This window comes from Patiria miniata, unplaced genomic scaffold, assembly GCF_015706575.1.
Source record: "Patiria miniata isolate m_02_andy unplaced genomic scaffold, ASM1570657v1 HiC_scaffold_18, whole genome shotgun sequence".
NCBI lineage: Eukaryota > Metazoa > Echinodermata > Asteroidea > Valvatida > Asterinidae > Patiria > Patiria miniata.
In genome coordinates, this window is record NW_024037056.1 from 9,646,099 (window position 1) to 9,666,290 (window position 20,192).

At 41.1% G+C, this 20,192-nt stretch overlaps 1 protein-coding gene across 1 annotated transcript; it reads left to right on the plus strand.

Moving 5' to 3' along the window:
* Positions 1-4,476: 4,476 nt before the first annotated feature.
* Positions 4,477-20,145, plus strand: LOC119725112 (hyalin-like). The gene is made up of 10 exons (XM_038196474.1): positions 4,477-4,579; positions 6,446-6,586; positions 13,120-13,371; positions 14,038-14,406; positions 14,936-15,211; positions 17,208-17,576; positions 18,060-18,335; positions 18,921-19,154; positions 19,364-19,639; positions 19,847-20,145. Exons 1-10 carry the CDS (start codon positions 4,477-4,479, stop codon positions 20,143-20,145), a joined length of 2,595 nt encoding a protein of 864 aa, XP_038052402.1.
* Positions 20,146-20,192: the final 47 nt, after the last annotated feature.

Sequence of the window (20,192 nt, forward strand, 5' to 3'; positions counted from 1 at the left end):
GGGGGGGGGGGGGGGGGGGCTCGTATCATACTTTCAATGGGTGCGCTGTTCAAATCCGACGATTGATAACACTATATCACGGAAAAATGTACATATACCCCCTAACAAGCTGGCTATGTACATATTTTGTCCAAGGCGGGCACTATTACATGTACTTGCCCAAAAAAAGGTTGGGTACGGAGCATTTTGTTTTTTTCATGAATTTCTGTGGAAAACCAAAATTGACGGAGCTAAGGGGTGGGTTGGGGGGTTTTGCCCCCTCCCCCCCCCCCCCCAATCCACGCTTGGTCATTCTGTAAACTGTTTTGTAGCCAGTTGTAGCCATTTTTGTAGCAAACTTGAGCCGATTTGTAGCAAATTTTATCAAATGTTATGCATGTTTTAAGTTGTGCATATATGAATATGCTGCAAGGAATTATAGGTTATAAATTATAGACAACAAATCAGTTAGTGTTCCAAAATGATAGTTAGTAAAACATTCGGAAAAAAATACATTATTCGACATGAAGTCTTTTAAAATCAGTGAAGGAAAAAACAGAGTCGTATTTTTCCCAAGGCAAAATTTGTAATCAGAAACCACTTCAATAATATGCAGGATCGAGAGAAAATATTTTATGGAGAATCGAATAATTATAAGAACCGAGTATCAAATATTTAGCATAACCGATATTTTTGCAAACTGTTAGTGATCGCTACAGCTGACATAAATAAAGCATTGTATTACAGCGATATATATTTTTAAGACAAACCGACTGTAGGCAAGTTGATAGCCACAATGTTAACCCAATGCTGAGCCAACACGAATCCCTCAACTAGATAATTCAAATAATAAAATGAACGTAATTATAATAACTTTGTTTGCTTTTTTTGCCGGTTGTATATAAGCTGTAATGGTTCACCACATTTGATATATAGGCCTATAATTTATGATTTCCGAATATTGGAGCAATTTGTATATTTTAAAAGTGTTGTCGGGGGTTTTGTTTGGTTATTTTTTCAAAGAGAAACTACGTTTGAAAGGAGATTAGGTACGAACAACAAACATCTTTACTTGTTCTGTGCCATCCAAATTGACAAATGTCGACTCACCGGGTGATTTGTTTGTTTGTGTTTGGGTATGGGGAAACTTATGAGTGGTGTATATACCTCCAATCTAGTGAATTTGTAAAACTGCATGTTGGTTAAAAAAAAAACAGTTTTGAAAAAAATATTAAAAGAAGATGATTGTCTAATATTAAAGTGTGGTCTTGCGAATTACCGGGGCGGATCTAACTGTCTGGAAACGGGGGTTGTTGATATGGGGGGGGGGGAATTAAAGTTGTGCAAAAGGAATGCCGCGCTAGGCATGCCGCGCTAGGCATTCCTCCCCCCCCCCCCCCGCTCCGGAAAATGTTGAAATCTGCGATGCTTTCTCCTGCATTCAAAGGCAATTGAGAATACATTTTGGCCCAGTTTAATAGAAAAGGGAAGTAGTTGCATTCCCGGTCCAGATCCGCTACTTGAAGTAAGAATGCTACACATAACAAAATTTGAAATACACAAACAATTTCCGTTCAGTCGTTTGTAGACAGTCAGAAACAGACATCCTGAACCCAATGTTTGATTCACTAATAATGTGCCCATTGCAGACGTGTGTCCTCCTAGGCACATTTCTTTGTTGTCAGCTTGTGAGATGGTCAGGTTTGAGATATATTATATGCAAACGTTTATCGGGAACAAGTTCAGTATTAATTAAACACCATAGAGTAGCTTTGCGAGATGGATGGTACCAAATCCCCCCTCCCCTCAAAACAAAAATATGCCGGTGCAGCGAGCGAATGAACGCACCTAGGAAGTACACTGATTACATGCATGTCATACCCTCCATTCCCCCTCTCAGCCCCCCCCCCTTCCATCGCTACAAGTAACCCGTTTTTTTGCGAGTACGGATTCGACCGTTTACGGGGTAGGCCTAAGCCTATTATTTTGGCAGCACTGTAGGGCTCTCTTTACCAACCTACAACCGGGCTAAGCCACACATCACAGTCAGTCAGTGAATAAAAATGAGACCTTTTGTAGAACAATGCAACCAGTCACGAGGAAGGAACATCACTTTGCTCAGTTAAACTGTTGTGTGATAAGTTGTGTCAGGCATCTCCAGGAAATCTGCCTCTCCGCTAAGGGTTGATCGGATATGTCGATACACTCTTGAACTTCCAGTTATTAATAGCATTAACAACAGCGTTTATTCTCGTACAAGTATTTCCGTGAACGCGCTTTCAAGACCCAGGGGTCAGGAGAACAATGCTCATAGCATTTACAAGAACTGTGCATTCACTTTCGCAGCCAATCAGCAACGTCAGCCCAAAGCACGTGAGTTTACATGAAGGTTGACCTATTCATGGCTATATGCTCCCTGATCCCCAACATGAATACACGGAAATTCTGTTCTTACGTGAAAGTTGCAACTGAAATAGGCTTGCATTGTGCTTGCCCCAAGTCTTAAAATAAAAGCAGCAATGTTGTGCATTTTTGTTTTGATTGTTGACTAACTTTAGAGGTTGAGTTAATGTGAGATCATGTTTCAATGAGAATGAGTCATCACATCGCCAAATAACCTCCTCCCCCCAAAAAAGAGCAATAAAAAAAGCCCACTTTTCCTCTGTATTAATTTAAGAACATTAGTCGCAATAAACATGGGCAGAAAGTGACATCTTCATTTTTTTGTTACTGCATTCATATCTAAATTGAAATCTTGCTTGCTGAAATTTCACTTTGCGTGCTAAATACAAATCAGATTGGAACCAGTCGAGTACGTGTAATTAGCAATACACGTCGCGCGAAATTGTGACCGGTGACTTCTTTCGCTGAGCAAAATTAACAAACAAGCAAACTTTAAAACAAATTGCCTTTCATGCTGTGTTTGTTTTGATTTCAAATCGATTGCCAAGTTGAGATGAGCACTGTTGATCCGGGATCGACGCATCAAACCCGGATCTAGGATCTTGTGATAGGAACTTCTTCTCGTTTTTATCATCATGAGAGAAAAAAATAATAAGCACATATATGTACACGTGCTTTGTCCAGCATATTTTGTGTGTTCATACTTGAAACTTGGCCATGAATGTTGCTGTCCCATTTGGCCTAAGAAGCCAACGCCGTTAAGCCTTTCAAAGAGGTATTCCATGACCACTTTTAGCAGGTGTGAGATTGTATGCTAATGCAAATATTGATATGCATGGGTACAGCTTTAAGGCCAAGGTGTCGTAGCTGTTAAGAATACAGAAGACACCAAGAATCAGGGGCGTAGCAAGGTCATATTTATTTGGGGGAGGGGCAACAATTTCTTGAAAAGGGCACTTGCACATCCATGTTGAAATAAAGACACATTTTTTTATTTCTCCGGACAAATTGGCATTCTTAAAATCAAATAATGGCAGGGGGAGCTGGTTCCATTAGTCGATGGGGGTGCTGTTTAAAACCGACAAGTATGCACACTAACGGACAATAATTATATGGCGCTTTACAGGGCGATAAATGCGCAAAATTTAACAAAAACGGCACTCGTAGAGGCTGCTGGCACGAAAAGGGCACGACTTTTTTGCAAAAGGGCACTTGTAAACAAAAGAAGGACACTCTTAAAAATATGGGGGGGGGTTAAGCGCTGGAAAAAAAGGCATTTCGATGGAAAGGGCAGTCTTTACAAAATACTGGGGATGGGAAGAAATACCCCTTACCCCACCAATACTTTCATTCATTTTTTAGGTCAATAGTTTATGAGGTCGGAGGTCAAAAGCTCACGAATAACGTTGTTTATGCCATTCAACAATTGAGTAAACAATATGTACCAATATATTTCCAGAACTCGAAACAGTATGAGTCCCAAAATTGACATTCACCATTACTGTGACGAAATAGCATGAAGTTTAGAAATAGCGATAATGTAAGATAATAGGTTGCTCAGTTGTTTTCCAACAAGCCAAATATAGATTGATATCAGCGGAAAGTATCTTTCATGAAAAGTTCATTGTGTAGCCCTATAACTCTTTCAGTGGCCGCTATTGAAGTGATATATTTTGTTTATTCCTCGAGCAGTCTTGCCAATTCTTCAGAGACGGTCTACGTATCCTGTCAATCAGGAAATATATTTCTATTTCCTTCTTCAAACAGTCATAGCAAACATTACAATGTCAGCTCGGCCAACAAGGAAATTGGGGAAAGTTGGATATGTTTCATGTCAATTAGGCCTACTTACACTCTCAGATGGGTAAACAACATTGCAAAGTCAACTTTGACTTTGACTTTCATCAAACCAAACGTAGCTGCACGGGTTGAGACATTGACTATGCGGAATGTATATATAAGCCGTACTGAAATTGCTTCCTCATTTTCCATCTTGCACGGAGCAATGTTGGTACATGTTTTCAATGAAAAAGACACAAGGAAAATAAGTGAGTGTGACATTGGAAAATTTATACAGAGTTAGAACAAGTTGTCATGGACGCCATGTTCAACAAAAGGTCGGGGAGATCTTTCTCTGCGGCGTTTGTCATCCTCGCTTTTGTTGCCTTCGGATGCAAGTTCCAAGTGGCTGTTTTGGGTAAGTAAATTTCCATTTACAATCAAATTGAAGACTGAATCCCATTTGGTCCTGCCGAAATTGACTGAATATTCCGATATTGACTGAATGAAGGAATTGTTTTTGTATATATATTTTTGGCATTTGGAGGGGATGGTTAGCAACCTCAACAGCTCCCTAATATTTCTCTCTGAATATGTGGCTCAGACTTTCCAAATGACGAATAAGTTAAACAAATAATCAATTAAGAAAGAAAGCTCGATTTTAACCGTTTATCCATTTCAGTCCCAGTGAGACTTGTATACAAGCCTATAGACGGTAGTACGTGTTCCCTCTGAGGGGAGAGTCGCCTTTAGTCAAGTCCCACGCGCTTACCCTGACACGTGACGCACCCCGGATGCTGACACGTAAAACGACTAGCACGAGCAAGCGAAGCCGCGAGGGCCTTTACCATCTCGCGGAGAACGCTTATGTTTTTCCTTACATTTGTCTACCGATTTGGTAGACATGCATAATGCATTACCCGTTGTGAATTGACCAATGAACTGCAGAATTACTAACGTAAATCAGCCGTCGTCTGGCGCCAGACAGCCAGCGCGCCATGGCGCGCGTGCTGTTGCTGGTAACCGCAAACCACCGTTAGATGATTGGTTTATACTGCTTGATTTATATTACGTGAATAAATGAATAAGTGATTAGTTCCACGAGATAGTAAAGGCCCTCGCGGCTTCGCCGCTCGTGCTAGTCTTTTTTACGTGCCAGCATCCGGGGTGCGTTACGTGTCCGGATGGTCCGGGTATAGGCGCGTGGGACTTGACTAAAGGCTCAGAGGAGAGTGGAAGATTACTATCAAGGCCAATTGGGGTATTGTATGTCACGACACGTGGAGCATAAACCTGTCAAATGTAGTCTGTCGACAGCTTGAATACTTACCTCCTGTGATAGACTCACACCACCACTTCGCAACGATACTCCTTGATGATGTTGTATGTACTGGAAGTGAAGCCTATTGATCAGTGCAATCACAGTGGATGGGGAATTCAGCAGGCATTTTTTTTTTCAGACTCTCCATAAGTTTTGTACTCGTTTTTCTTCCACCCATACACTTCGGCACTTTCTCAAATCCAATCGACCTCAGACTTGGTACACACATTTACGTTATGGAAGGGTCTTTTAAAGTATTCAGAGCTCGGTTGTTGAAGAGTTTAAGCAATTTTTAATTGTTGTGGCCCGTGTTGTAGGATGTTGTCATTTTTATCAGATATTTGTTCAGCCCTTTTTATCAGCTCCTTTTATCTGCCCTTTTTGCCTGGTTGGGATTCCAATTGACTTAAGTCCTGGTTTGGTGTGTAATTTGTATAATTGTTGTAAAATTGGGCCCGTTTTGCAGGGTTTTGCAATTTTTATCTGCCTTTTTAACCCCTTTTCTCAGCTTGTTTTAGCCCTTTTCATAAGCCTATTTTTTCGGACCTTTTTATTTGGATGGAAATTCCAATTGTCTTTTGTCCTGTTTATACAGTTCTGAGGGTGGCCATTGTTTTGTGGCGTTTGTTCTTTTTGGTGTGGAGGGGGTCTTGTCTTTTTTTTCATTTCAGTTATCAATATCGATTTTTATCCGAACCTTTGTAATTTTACCTTAATTGTAATCAGGGGTACGAATGAGCACATCATTTGATGACAGTTTTTGTACTTTTGTTCATTCCGTGACAGCCCCTGCTTACATTTTAGATTGTAATGTCTAAAGATTTAAAGTAAATAAAAATAAAATAGTTATCTTCACGTCATCTAGTGTCAGTTTACAGAGTCATTTCAAACAGCCGAAACAGCTGCTGTTTGTCCAAAAACACTTTTGTAGTGATAATATTTTTTTTTTTAATTTCCATGCAGGCTCCTGTTTGAGTGGGTGTGATTCCGGCTATCATGGATCGTGCGTTTGCGATAATCTGTGTATGGTGCTCGACGACTGCTGTGCGGATTATTTCAACCTTTGTTATGCTGCGGTGACTACCACGCCGCATACCAACTTTGGTAAGTAATGTTGGCTCACTGGCAGATCACAAGGGGTTAGGTTTGTGTCTTATCAACTTTATTGTTTTCTTTGTACACTAGTGACTTTTGTCCTGAAAATATATCATCTGTCACGACAAAACATGCTGATGACACCGCCTCACCTGGGCTGATCACCAATAATTCTGAGGCGGAGTACATGTATTGGTATGATATAAATTAATTTGTCGAGTGGTGCGACAGAAATCATCTGATTATAAATGTACAGAAAACCAAAGAGATTATATTTCATTTTCGGAGGACGAGCCATAAAGGAACCGGTTGAAATTGACAATGCAGATGTCGAAATTGTTCATTAGTTCAAATAATTGGGAACAGTTGTGGAAAATCAGTTAAATTGAAATGCGAAAACAACAAGGATCCAGAAAAAAAGACAATCAACGGCTTTAAGGAGACTAAAATCTTTGAACGTGAACTGTCCAATTATAAATTGTTGTATCAACGTACCATCCACTTGAATGTTATCTTTTGTTGAAAAACTTGGTCAAACTCACTTACTTTGTGCAATCGGGAAAAAACTTGAGTAGTAGGAAAGGGGGGTCCTGACCAAATAGTAAAAAAAGAGTGGCAAGTCTGGACACGCAGCTAGCGTCTCTACAAATTGTGAAAAATGGCCCCGGGCGACGAGTCTAGATTTGCCCCACCAGGCGCGACCTTAAACGTGTTGGGCTAACCTGGACACGCAGCTTGCGACCTTGCAACACGCGGGGAAAAAAGTTGCTCCCAACCTCTGAAAAGGTAGGGATCTTTAATAGCGGCGTATTATTGCAACTTAGTTGGATTTGATAAAGAACGTGTCAGAGATTTATTTGAAGTGACCCAAAATCAATTTTATAAAAGCTTTAAAAAAGCACGCCGATCCCTACGCTAACGCTATAACTAGGTGGGCCTTACTGATAACATTTATTCACTGGGAATCCGAACTTGAATAAGAGATATTTCTCTTTTGTCAACTGTTTATTTAACCGTGTTTTTTTTTTCTTTCTCGAAGTCCGACTCACTCATTGTTTTTTTTAGCTTTGTGCTAGTCTTTGACCCCTTTTTGAGCTCTTTAAAATGTTTGAGCTCACTTGTAATCAATAAAAACTCTTCGTGCGTTATATCTCCGTCGTTGATGGCCCGAGACACGTATTCTTCAATCGTGCTGAGTTTAGAGTCTGCTAATATTCTAATGGGGTTGTCCTTCCAACGTCAATCCAACGAGAGCTGATATTACTACCGGAGTCTTATATAGCGCACGTATCTACCAACAATAAGGTCCTCAAGGCGCTGGTATTTATGTCTGTTATCAAAGAAAGGAAAATAAAATTCATGAGAAATATGAGACCTTTTATGTAGCACTTTATAAGGGTTTACAAGGTGCTGCAGCGCATATAGCAACCACTGCCAGAAACACCGGTGCAAACCCCTCTCTTAGCGAAAAGTGTTACTGGGTCATAGGTTATTTAACATGCATTGCATCAAACACGGGACCTACGGCTTTACGTCCCATCCAAAGGACGAAGCAATATTGGTAAAGTGCCTTGCTCAAGAGCACAAGCACAATGTCCCCACGGTCAGGATTCGAACCCACGTACCACGACACACGAGTCAAACACCGTAACCATTGGACCACAGCACCCCACATGTGATAATTATGATACCCAAGATAGCCGGGATACTGACAGACCTGCTTCAACTCCCAATCATACGTACTTGATCTTGTCGATTACTTTCTTTTATTTTCATAAGTGCGCCCTCGGTGGTTTCTCTCTTTTAAGATTTGAGATCAAATCTCTTCGATCTTTTTAACTCTGTACACCTTTGTTTCTTCGTTGCTATTTAACAGCAGTACATCTCTCGAAGCTCAGAATAAATAGCAATCATCGGCTTATTAGCTAGACTCATGTTTTTTTCTTAATTTATAGCGATTTTAAAATGAAACGATTTCTAAATCTCAGTTTGTCGATTATACCGTTTTTCAGTATTTTGAAACCACCAGCTCTACTTGGGTCAGATTCGCGCGAAAAAACGGAGGCGATTTTTACGATGTCTGACGGTCGATCGTCGTGGAATGTTTCGCTAGAACTCAACTGTTGGCAGTGAATAAACACAGTGCAAATTGATTAGCGTGGTAAGATCCCGTATGCACCACTTAAAATTAGGTATTAGTATTGCCTTGGGTAAATTGAATAATTGAGAGACTTCTCTGTTGAAACGCAATTTGAGATTAACGCCGCTTACCACTAAGGCCAAAAAAAAGTCTCCGGCTTCTGGTATGCGCGCGCGTCGCCGTAGCCATGCGCGTCGGCAAAATGAATTTTTTTTTTTCAATGAAAGATGATGTCTCTAAACCGCCAAACTCACTGGTTTGACTGGAATCCTGCTAGTGCACAATTTTAACGTGTTTTTAGATTGGGTTATGGTCGAGAATAAGCTTTATGTAACCTCTCTGGACTCCCATATATTTGCACTAAGTTTAGTCGGGCACCATTTGCAGTCATCAGCCGACATTTGAAGCAAAAATGTCAGGTAAAAAAAAAAAAACCGCGTCGCCGCACTACTTTTTGGGCAAGCTCCATACCAGAAACCGGAGACTTTTTTTGTACGCCTAACGTCACCTTTTTGGATTCTCGATTTACTCGAAAACTCACTCCCGGTAGAGAATTCAAAATGAAATCGAAGTTGTATCATCCTGGTTGTACGGTGACCGAACCGATGACTCCGGGTGGTAACGGTGGTAAATGACACGGAGAAATAAAATCTAAATCATCACCTGACACGATAAGACTTCCTCTCAGTGTTGCCCCCCCCCCCCCCCGCATCTCTAAGTACTTCCCTCTGAGGTTCACTTATTATACCTTCAATATATTCAACACTATATTTTTTACCTTGAATGATCAAGTTATTTTTTCTTTTTTTTCAAATAAAACTTCGATGACAAATTCGAAGCGAATTCAGTTGTACGTTGATTAGTGTTTTTGTGAGCCTCCTATATTGTTTTCGGATAAAGTTACTAGTTGATTATCTATTTGTTTTCTTTCTTCGTTGAGCGAATGTAAAGCATATTCCGTTCTATATCTCTTTCGTACGCTACTATTAGATTGTTTATAACTGTCCTTGGGTGTCTCGGGTACCAGTCGCTCGATAAAATCTCTATTTGTTCTAAATTGTACATGTCAATCAAACTCAACGGATCTCTCAACGGGGTTTCCAACGTCAGCAGAAGTTTTAGCGGGTCTCCCTTCTACATCTGCCGTCTGCCAATCAATCTAAGTGGGTCTGAAAATAATATTCAAATATCCGGCGTTCAACATGACCTTTTTTACGCGTACAGATTTTTGACGGTTTAGATTCTCTACGACGTCTTCTAATTTAAACGCCTGCTCGTTTTGAAACAAGTGAAACGAATGCATTTACTTTTGGGTATTTTTATATTAAAACAGAGACTAAATGATGAGTCATTTGCATGCGAATAAGATGAAACAATTGGAAATTGCTACGGATGTATCCAAACGAATCAAGCGCATCATGCTGTGACCTCTGCGCCAGAAAAAAAGATTAGACAGCACTAAAACCAGTGAACTCGAGATTGTGGTAAACAATACCAACGGGTTTTTAACCTCGTTTCCCGACATGACCTCGGACTACAAACTACCTCGCATCAAGACCAACGCGGATGTAGATCGTTGGAAATCGCATCCAATATCATTCTATCAAAATCAGATAAATATCGCGGTATACTGCGCTACTACGGGGTGTGGTGTTATCTTCGATCTTTTAAACGCGGGCAACAAGTACATTTGGGCCATCTTTAGCTTTCATTTGTATTTTACGGTCAGAAAGATCCTGTACGACCTGGCCGCTCCTATACCGGGAGACGACACTTTTAACTCTCTAGCCCTCCGACGCAGAAACTAGCCCTTTTCAAACAAATTCTGGTGATCTTCCATCTAATCCTAGCCAGAGGCACCCACTACGGATATATGCAGTCACCTTTAGTGTGTGACCCCGGGTGAGGCATATCTGAGCCTGACAACCTGGGCTGCCCATATACACGTGCACAAAACAAAGTCACTTGCGGGTAGCCAAGTGCACGACTTGACCACAGACTATGTATACAACATCTGTTTCCTGTCAATGACCTCCTTATTTATAGTCTACAGACATGTCGAGATTGTATACATATAGATACAGTGTTGTGTAGCCTCAAACCAAGGCGTTAAATGTCTGGGTCCCCGGAGGGACCCCTTACTGTAAGTGTGTTAGTCAATGGGCCGTCTGCGTCGGAGGGCTAGACAACAAGAACAAAAATCACAGATCATTCGTCGACACCTGTCTATTGTTTGGCATCGATCAAATAAATCCTTCGGCCTATTACTGGAATACATCTTACGTGCCCGTACCCGTAAAAGATTATTATACGACACCCCTATTCTCTAAATTCTGAAGAGTGAAAATTCACTCCATTCCAGTGAAGATTCACACACACAGTCGGAAACTAGGGACTAGACGTTTTAGAGTTAAATTCCTTCAATCGTAAATATCACGTTTTCACTCGAGCTTCGACTGAGGTGCTTCTATTTTTTTTCAGATTTTTCAATCTAAAATGAGAATGATTTTCTCTTTTAAACGTCTTGTCCTTGATTTCACTCTTTGGAATTTAGAGAGTGCACCTCGAGCACAGTCAGTATCGTACTAATATGATGGATGAAACTAAAATGGGCTTTGGTTTGGCAGACCCAACCGAGGGTTTGGGGCGTAACAGCGATTACACCGTGGCCTACGTCAGTCAAACTCAATCGGTATAAAAGGCCTGGTTAGATTTATACCCAGCACGAGTTCGTTAACCCCCGCGGGGACTATCAAAATCAACGATTCGATCAGATCTTACGAGTCAAATATGGTCGAAAATGTGTATGTATATAGAGAGGGAGGTTTTATAGAGAAAAAGGTTGCGCCATGATGACGTCATAACAAGTCATGTAACGTCACATCAAAGGTTTATTTGTCTGAAACCTATATATCCCAAGAACTATTTGTAAGTACGTAAACGGGGGTGTGTTATAGATGAACTTTAGATTTATCACGTGGCAGAGTCATTAAAAGCAGCCAAAACAGCTGGTGTTTGTCCCCAAACACTTTGCTATATTTTCCTTTTTTTTCCTCCCTTTTCAGAGTTTTTTTCTTCATGATGGTTTGTACACTTTTTCGTCCACCACGTTTACTTTGCCACTTTTGTAAATCCGATCGACTTCAGACTTGGCGCATACCTAGACCACCTACCACAGATGATCCTAGAAACTGTTTGTCACGATGGTGTCATCAGCTGTCAAATAATGTGACATTTAAAGTGCATTTGTTCTCCACAGCTTTTGTACACGTTTTCTTCCACCCTTTGGTGCTTTTCTAAAATGTAATCGACCACAGACTTGGTACAAAAATATACCACCACCTGCAGATGGTCCCAAAGGATTTTCGTAATCATGACGTAATCAGGTATCAAGTTACGTCACATAAAAGGTGCGTTTTTAAAGCCTTTTGAAACACAAGCCAGATTGGGTCGAGAATTTGTAGGTAAATAGTAAGAGAGTAACGTGTTATTGTCGACAATTGGAGTGATGTCATCATTACGTAATCACATGTCATGTAACGTCACATTAAGGGGCATATTTCCAAGGCCTGTGTGTATAGAATTCCAAGTCGGATATTTTTGTAAGTTGGTAAGTTGATAGGCACTAAGACCGGAATGTAACACAAGTAAATTGAAGTGACGTCATTACATGTCATGTGACGTCTCACTAAAGGGGCAGATTTCGACGGCCTATGCCTAATGAACTATAGGTTTGATTTGGTTATAAATTGTTTTGTTTCTATACCGGGATATTGTTTACATGTAACTAAAGTGACGTCATCATTACGTCATCACATGTCATGTGACTCATTTCAAACTTCATTATTCTAAAGTCTGTATCTATAGAACTATTGCTTGGATTTTTTTTCTTAACTGTTTTTCTAAAACTTTCTAAACCGTTAGGTTCTTAGACCGGGATGCTTCACATGAATATTCAAATGACGCCTGATGACGTCGTTATATGTCATGTGACATTAAATTAAAGGGGCGTTTTTCTAAGTTCCATATCTATAGAACTACTGGTCGGATTTGGTTGTAACGTATGATCCTGAAGTAATCATAATGATGTCATGTACGTCACATGGGTTATCGATCCAATTTTAGGTGACATCGTCATTTTGTTATCACAAGTCACAGAGTCATTTCAAACAGCCGAAACAGCTAGTGTTTGTCCAAAAACAACACATTTCTAGTTTTCATTTCCTTGTTTTTGTTGGCAGCTTTCATTGTCGAGGGAAATCGATTAACCTCGAAAGAAGGTGAAATTCAGGCTTAATTGTTATGATTGTATTTCAAGCGCTATGCTTTCCTGTAGGCTTTGTGTTCGTATTGAAAACGGTTTAAAACAAATGTAGTTTATGATAATTTATTGACCCCTCAGCAGACTCAAATCCGCCTACATTCACCACCGGTTGCCCTGGCAACATCACTCGCCTGGTTGCTATGGACATTGAGTCGATTCCTGTGTCATGGCCAGAATTGAATGCATCAGACCCAAGCTTACCGTTGCTATGGAACTCCAGCCATCAGCCTGGTCACATGTTCCAAACTGGCGAGGTTTCCATGGTAACATACATTGTGACTGACAATGAAGGAAACTCAGCACATTGTGACTTCACCGTGACAGTGACAGGTTAGTTTCGTGTTAGAAAATTTTAACAGCATACATTTATTTTGTAAAACATTAGTTGTCTTGTAGCGTCTTCTACACGACAACACTGACCTATACTTTATGTGAGTTTATCTATATGTACCAGGCTTGTACCATTACCCCAGCCCATCCCGATTCCATCCAATCCGACCTCAGCCCAGCTAACCCTCAACCAGCGCCACCCTACCAAACCAATTATCACATCCCAGCAACCCCACCCAACTCGCCCCAACAAAGCAACCCACCTTCCTAATCCTCAAACGACCCAACCGAACCAAACTACCCGGACCAACCACACCCCATCCAATCCAGAGCAACCCATCCCACCCCATGCCATCAGAACATCTATCGTGGCATCTCTCAATTTTTCACATTTAAAGAACGTTTCCAAGTCGTTCCTTAATATCTTGGAATCTATTAGGCCCCTGTCGACAAACAGAAAAACGTTTAGGTTGGGCTTAGAACCACACGGATCTCACAAAAGGGATTTATCATCACATTGTGTCAAAGTTCACTTCCACAATGTGGACTTCCGATCCACGACGACAACCATGTAGCACTTTTAGTTTTCATATAGACTGTCATGAATGAAATATCAGGTAAACTATATCCATGTTATTGTTTAATAGTATCTCTCTAACTGTACAGGGGTTGAACTTCGCTGTCCAGCCAACATCACAGCTGCTACTGACCCTGGAAGTAATACCACCTCTGTTTCATGGGCTCAGCCCCAAGTGATCTTCAGTTCACCTCATGGGCAGGACACCAGTGCGATGCGTGCGCATCTTGATCACGTCTCATCAGGAGACTACTACTTTATTGGCTCTGATGATGACGACGTCAATGATGACGATGACAGTGGTAGTGGTGTTTTATACTTCCGTGATGATGGAGGGACACCAATTCGGTTGCTGTCCGAGAACCACCCTGGAGAGTTCTTCAGTATAGGATCAACTCCTGTTTTCTACCGGGTTGAGGGCACCGAGATCGAATGCGATTTCGTCGTCATTGTCGAAGGTAAAAATACTACTGTTTCGTGAACCAAATAATCATTCTTATATTTTACTTTTTACTTTGAGTTTGATGCAGCAATGGACTTAGGAAACATAAACAAAATCTAGGAAACATGCAAGTGCTTTGAAACAGTAAATCTAGTCTTAACAATATTATATAGGAAGGCACGGCAAGCCTAAAGTTTCTAGAGCGCAAAAAAAAAACTATATTCAACCATTCAGAATGGCCATTCAGTGGAAGTCTTTTCCTGCATGTAGCCTACCAAATAGGCCACAGCCCATTCATTTGCGTTTATACATGGTAACTCTAGTGCAAACTTTTGGAGCAAGGGGAGACTCGGACAAGTCTTAGTTGCAAGTTACAGTCAGTAAGTGAGACAGTCAGTCAGGTGCAAAGAGAACTAGAGGCTTCCTCCTCAGCTACCGGGACCAGCCTAACAGAGGGTTTAAACTGGACATAAAATACCACACCGTAATAGGACAAACTGACTTGTTATTAAAGTTTATAAGTTAATACATTTGTACCATTGTAGATAATGAACCTCCAAAGCTTTATGAATGTCCAGCTGACGTCACCATCCCAGTCAGCTCATCGGTCAATCAGGTGCGTCACAGGTGGACTCCTCCAATGGCCTCTGACAACTCTGGTCGTCAAGTGGATGTGACGTTCAGTTGCTTAGCAGCCACAGCCGGTGACTGCGATCGAGCTGGCAACGGTACCTTTTCAGTTGGAGAATTTACGATGATGTACAGAGCGGAAGATGCATCTGGAAATGAGGATGTTTGCACGTTTACTGTGACGGTTACAGGTAAGTGTCCCATTCAGGCTCCTCTTTTTGCATTTGTTCGCTGTGTAGAACTCAAAAACTTAAAATATCTAAGAGGTCAGTGCTGTTATCCGTTAGGACAGGCATGGGTAGACATGTTATGTTCCTTTGTTGTAGGGTCCTCTAAGAAGGCAGCATCCAACTACGTGTATAGTTTGTCGTGTAAGTTTTAAATAAGAATAAAGCTTTGTTCTACAAGTGTACAAACAATAAATAACCCTCTACAAGTGTACAAACACCAAGTCGGATATTTTTGTAAGTTGGTAAGTTGATAGGCACTAAGACCGGAATGTAACACACGTAAATTGAAGTGACGTCATGTTGACGTCGATACACGTCATGTGACGTCTCACTAAAGGGGCAGATTTCGACGGCCTATACCTAATGAACTATACGTTTGATTTGGTTGTAAATTGTTATGTTTTTATACCGGGATATTGTTTTCATGTAATTAAAGTGACGTCATCATTACGTCATCACATGTCATGTGACTCATTTCAAACTTCATTATTCTAAAGTCTGTATCTATAGAACTATTGCTTGGATTTTTTTTTCTTAAACTGTTTTTCTAAAACTTTCTAAACCGTAAGGTTCTTAGACCGGGATGCTTCACATGAATATTCAAGTGACGCCCGATGACGTCGTTATATGTCATGTGACATTAAATTAAAGGGGCGTTTTTCTAAGGTTTACATCTATAGAACTACTGGTCGGATTTGGTTGTAACGTATGATGCTGAAGTAATCGTGATTATGTCATGTACGTCACATGGGTTATCGATCCAATTTTAGGTGACATCGTCATTTTTTTATCACACGTCACAGAGTCATTTCAAACAGCCGAAACAGCTAGTGTTTGTCCAAAAACAACACATTTCTAGTTTTCGTTTTCCATGTTTTTGTTAGCAGTTTTCATTGTCGAGGGAAATTGATTAACCTCGAAAGAAAGGTAAATTTCAGGCTTAATGTTTGGATTGTATTTCAAGCGCTATGCATTCCTGTAGGCTTTGGTTCGTTTTGAAAACGGTTTAAAACAAATGTAGCTTATGATAATTTATTGGCCCCTCAGACTCAAATCCGCCTACATTCACCACCGGTTGCCCTGGAAACATCACTCGCCTGGTTGCTATGGACATTGAGTCGATTCCTGTGTCATGGCCAGAATTAAATGCATCAGACCCAAGCTTACCGTTGCTATGGAATTGCAGCCATCAGCCTGGTAACATGTTCCAAACTGGCGAGGTTTCCATGGTAACATACATTGTGACTGACAATGAAGGAAACTCAGCACATTGTGACTTCACCGTGACAGTGACAGGTTAGTTTCATGTTAGAAAATTTCAACAGCATACATTTATTTTGTAAAACATTAGCTGTCTTGCAGCGTCTTCTACACGACAACACTGACCTATACTTTATGTGAGTTTATCTATATGTACCAGCCTTGTACCATTACCCCAGCCCATCCCGATTCCATCTAATCCGACCTCAGCCCAGCTAACCCTCAGCCAGCCCCACCCTACCAAGTCAATTATCACATCCCAGCAACCCCACCCAACTCGCCCCAACAAAGCAACCCACCTACCTAATCCTTAAACGACCCAACCGATCCAAACTACCCGGACCAACCACACCCCATCCAATCCAGAGCAACCCATTTCACCCCATGCCATCAGAACCTCTATCGTGGCATCTTTTCAATTGTTCACATTTAAAGAACGTTCCAAGGTCGTTCTTTAATATCTTGGAATCTATTAGGCCCCTGTCGACAAACAGAAAAACGTTTAGGTTGGGCTTAGAACCACCGAATCTCACAAAAGGGATTTATCATCACATTGTGTCAAAGTTCACTTCCACAATGTGGACTTCCACGATGACAACCATGTAGCACTTTGAGTTTTCATATAGACTGTCATGAATGAAATATCAGGTAAACTATACCCATGTTATTGTTTAATAGTATCTCTATAACTGTACAGGGGTTGAACTTCGCTGTCCAGCCAACATCACAGCTGCCACTGACCCTGGAAGTAATACCACCTCTGTTTCATGGGCTCATCCCCAAGTGATCTTCAGTTCACCTCATGGGCAGGACACCAGTGCGATGCGTGCGCATCTTAATCACGTCTCATCAGGAGACTACTACTTTATTGGGTCTGATGATGACGACGTCAATGATGACGATGACAGTGGTAGTGGTGTTTTATACTTCCGTGATGATGGAGGGACACCAATTCGGTTGCTGTCCGAGAACCACCCTGGAGAGTTCTTCAGTATAGGATCAACTCCTGTTGTCTACCGGGTTGAGGGCACCGCGATCGAATGCGATTTCTTCGTCATTGTCGAAGGTAAAAATACTACTGTTTCGTGAACCAAATAATCACTCTTATATTTTACTTTTTACTTTGAGTTTGATGCGGCAATGGACTTAGGAAACATAAACAAAATCTAGGAAACATGCATGTGCTTTGAAACAGTAAATTTAATCTTAACAATATTATATAGGAAGGCAAGGCAAGCCTTAAGTTTCTAGAGCGCAAAAAACTATATTCAACCATTCAGAATGGCTATTCAGTGGAAGTCTTTTCCTGCATGTAGCCTACCAAATAGGCCACAGCCCATTCATTTGCGTTTATACATGGTAACTCTAGTGCAAACTACAGTCAGTAAGTGAGACAGTCAGTCAGGTGCAAAGAGAACTAGAGGCTTCCTCCTCAGCTACCGGGACCAGCCTAACAGAGGGTTTAAACTGGACATAAAATACCACACCGTAATAGGACAAACTGACTTGTAATTAAAGTTTATAAGTTAATACATTTGTACCATTGTAGATAATGAACCTCCAAAGCTTTATGAATGTCCAGCTGTCGTCACCATCCCAGTCAGCTCATCGGCCAATCAGGTGCGTCACAGGTGGACTCCTCCAATGGCCTCTGACAACTCTGGTCGTCAAGTGGATGTGACGTTCAGTTGCTTAGCAGCCACAGCCAGTGACTGCGATCGAGCTGGCAACGGTACCTTTTCAGTTGGAGAATTTACGATGATGTACAGAGCGGAAGATGCATCTGGAAATGAGGATGTTTGCACGTTTACTGTGACGGTTACAGGCAAGTGTCCCATTCAGGCTCCTCTTTTTGCATTTGTTCGCTGTGTAGAACTCAAGAACTTAAAATATCTAAGAGGTCAGTGCTGTTATCCGTTAGGACAGGCATGGGTAGACATGTTATGTTCCTTTGTTGTAGGGTCCTCTAAGAAGGCAGCATCCAACTACATGTATAGTTTGTCGTGTAAGTTTTAAATAAGAATAAAGCTTTGTTCTACAAGTGAACAAACAATAAATAACCCTCTACAAGTGAACAAACACTAGATAGTCCCCTGACGACGACTAGAGCAGGCTAGTCAAAACGTTCAGACCAAACTTAACTCACTCAGCCTTAGTGAAGATAATTGCGGGAAGTCCCACCGCCTTTTCAACCTTCTTAGCGAAAGTAGATAATAAGCATGACAAGTTCTGTTCAGAACTAAGCAGGACGGTTCTTACAAGAACTAAATCTACTAAGCGACAGTTGTTATTACCACATGGTGTTACCACAATCCGAAATTATATCGACAATCCACCATGCAAAGCCTACAATCTTGTAATAGATAACTCTCCAGGTACTGAGTCATTAATATTCGGTCTTCTTTCTCAGCTGTGAAACTCGTGTGCCCAGCAAATGTCTCGGCATTAGCAAGTCCTGGCTTGAAAAGTACCAGTGTGGGCTGGTCGGAACCGGATTTAACTGGATGGGACGGACCTACAAACTTCACTTCAAGCTCAAATCCTGGTGTTGAGTTGTTGATAGGAACTCACCGAGTAGACTTTCAGCAATATTTTGAGGCATATAACCTGAACTTGGAGTGTTCGTTCTTTGTAGTGGTATTAGGTGAGACATTTGAAGTATTTGAAGACTTGGCAAAGATAGTTCAAAGAGTTTGTTTCAACACCTAGGCGGGATGTCATATTAAACCGATGTTTAGCATTAACTGAGTGACAGATTGGTATAAACAGTATTGTCATGCTGAACATAAGATACAGAACTGATATAAGACAAACTGGCTACTAATTACGGTCAATATATTTATACCATTCTAGACAACGAGCCTCCTCAGCTTGATGACTGTCCAGCTGACGTCATCATCCCTGTCAGCTCATCGGCCAATCAGGTACATCACAGGTGGACACCTCCAATGGCCTCTGACAACTCTGCTCGTGAAGTGGATGTGACGTTCAGTTGCTCAGCAGCCACAGCCAGTGACTGCAACCAAGCTGGAATTGGAACCTTTTCAGTCGGAGTTTCCACGATTACATACAAGGCTGAAGATGCGTCTGGGAATAAGAACGGTTGCACTTTTACTGTGACGGTTAAAGGTTTGTGTCCAGTGTACAGATTCTTTGGATTTGGTTTGCAAAACAGATCTCAATGACTCCATTATGCTTTTGGTAAGTTTCATCGGCTTGGGTAAAATTGTGGGCCCTCTAATATTGCAGTCCTCAATCAGTAAGTCGTATATCAATTGTACAAAGGAGATATGTCTGTTGGCACTTGTAAATAATTATTTTGTTTTGTTTTCTCAGCTGTGGAATTCGTTTGCCCAGCAAATCATTCGGTAATAGCGAGTCCTGGCTTGAACAGTACCAGTGTTAGCTGGTCGGAACCGGATCTAACTGGATGGGACGGACCTACAAACTTCACTTCAACCTCAAATCCTGGTGTTGAGTTGTTGATAGGAACTCACCGAGTAGACTTTCAGCAATATTTTGAGGCATATAACCTGAACTTGGAGTGTTCGTTCTTTGTAGTGGTATTAGGTGAGACATTTGAAGTATTTGAAGACTTGGCAAAGATAGTTCAAAGGGTTTGTTTCAACCCCTAAGCAGGATATCATTTTAAACCGATGTGAAGCATTAACTGAGTGACAGA